Genomic DNA, 2,035 nt, shown 5'->3' on the forward strand with positions numbered 1-2,035 from the left:
AGGAGGAGAGGAGAGGAGAGGGGAGAAGGAGGAGGAGAAGAAGAGGAAGAGGAGGAGGAGAAGGAGAGAGGGAGGAGGATAGAGAAGGAAGTGGGGGAGAATAAGAGAGAAGGGGAGCGGGGTACAGAGAGAGGAACAGGAGAGAGGAGTGAGATGAAGGAAGGAGGTGAGCTAAGGAGCGAGAGAAATTATGAGCATTTGCGGAACTAGTGGGAGACGAAAACGATAATTTAGAGACGGAATGAGACAGCGGGAATTAGAGAGAGAGAAGAAGAAAGGATAAGGGTAAAAGGAGAAGGTATATAAAGATAGAAAATGGAGAAGGAAAATAAGGATTAAGGAAGAGAATGATGGAGAAGACGGATAATGATGATGAAAGAGATGCAGAGGGATAATAGATTAGAATGAAGGAATTAGAGAAAAAGAAGAAAAAAGACTTCATTCGATCAAAAGAGAAACAACACGAGAACAAACGAGAAAGAACACTACGCTATCGAAATTAAAAACAAATAAAATCAAGCAAATGACATCGCCCCCCCCCTTAAAAAAAGGAAGAAAGAAAAAGAAAAGAGACAAAAAAGGCAAAAAACAAAAACAAAACAAAAACAAACAAACAAAAAAACAAGAAGGTAAGAAAACAAACTAGCAAAAAGACAATAGAGAGAGAAAAAAAAAAAAAATCAAAAAGCGTGAAGGCAAAATGACAAAAAGACAATAGAACAAGAATTAAAAAAAAACAAGAAACCAAGAAACCAAGAAGGCGAGAAAGCAAAATGAAAAAAAGACAACAGAACAAGGAGACAGAAAGCCAAGAAACCAAGAACGCAAGAAACCAAGAAACCAAGAAGACGAGAAGGCAAGAAACCAAGGCGAGAAAGCAAAATGAAAAAAAAGACAACAGAACAAGGACAGAAAACCAAGAAACCAAGAAGACGAGAAGGCAAGAAACCAAGAAACCAAGAAGGCAAGAAACCAAGAAACCAAGAAACCAAGAAACCAAGAAAGCAAGAAGACGAGAAGGCAAGAAACCAAGAAGACGAGAAGGCAAGAAACCAAGAAACCAAGAAGACGAGAAGGCAAGAAACCAAGAAACCAAGAACGCAAGAAACCAAGAAACCAAGAAACCAAGAACGCAAGAAACCAAGAAACCAAGAAACCAAGAACGCAAGAAACCAAGAAACCAAGAAGACGAGAAGGCAAGAAACCAAGAAACCAAGAAGACGAGAAGGCAAGAAACCAAGAAACCAAGAACGCAAGAAACCAGAAACCAAGAAACCAAGAAGGCAAGAAACCAAGAAACCAAGAAGGCAAGAAACCAAGAAACCAAGAAGGCAAGAAACCAAGAAACCAAGAAACCAAGAAGGCAAGAAACCAAGAAACCAAGAAGGCAAGAAACCAAGAAACCAAGAAGGCAAGAAACCAAGAAGGCAAGAAACCAAGAAACCAAGAAGGCAAGAAACCAAGAAGGCAAGAAACCAAGAAACCAGGAAGGCAAGAAACCAAGAAACCAAGAAGGCAAGAAACCAAGAAACCAATAAGGTAAGAAACCAAGAAGGCCAACCCACGCCCTCGGAAAACGACATCAATAGAACTTAAGAACAGAAGGTGGCGCCAGGGAGGGTGACTCGCCGGCAGGGAAATGAGCTTCGGGAGGCAGAGTAAGGCACACGAAGCCAACGAAAAAAAGAAAAAAAGAAAAAGAAAACGAAAAAAAAAGCTTCGGGAGGCGCACGAAGCCAACGAAAAAAAAAGAAAAAAAGAAAAAGAATGAGGCAGAGTAAGGCACACGAAGCCAACGAAAAAAAAAGAAAAAAAGAAAAAGAAAGAGAAAAAAAAAACGTTGGGAGGCAGAGTAAGCCACACGAAGCCATCGAAAAAAAAGAAAAAAAGAAAAAGAAAGAGAGAAAGAAAAAAAAACGTTGGGAGGCAGAGTAAGGCACACGAAGCCAACCAGAAAAAAAAAAAAGAAAAAAAAAACAAGAAAAAGAAAAAAAGCTTCGGGAGGCAGAGTAAGGCACACGAAGCCAACGAAAAA

At 40.0% G+C, this 2,035-nt stretch overlaps 1 protein-coding gene across 1 annotated transcript in view; it reads left to right on the forward strand.

Annotated features, from left to right (window-relative positions):
* The first annotated feature begins 882 nt into the window (after positions 1 to 882).
* The window catches only part of LOC113819996 (uncharacterized), a 6,669-nt gene continuing 5,516 nt past the window's right edge, over positions 883 to 2,035 (forward strand). Inside the window, exon 1 of the mRNA XM_070136031.1 lies at positions 883 to 1,539. Coding sequence (XP_069992132.1) covers positions 883 to 1,539 — 657 coding nt within the window. The remainder of the gene's footprint in view (positions 1,540 to 2,035) is intronic.

The sequence above is a fragment of the Penaeus vannamei genome, chromosome 21, assembly GCF_042767895.1.
Source record: "Penaeus vannamei isolate JL-2024 chromosome 21, ASM4276789v1, whole genome shotgun sequence".
NCBI classification, from domain to species: Eukaryota; Metazoa; Arthropoda; class Malacostraca; order Decapoda; family Penaeidae; genus Penaeus; species Penaeus vannamei.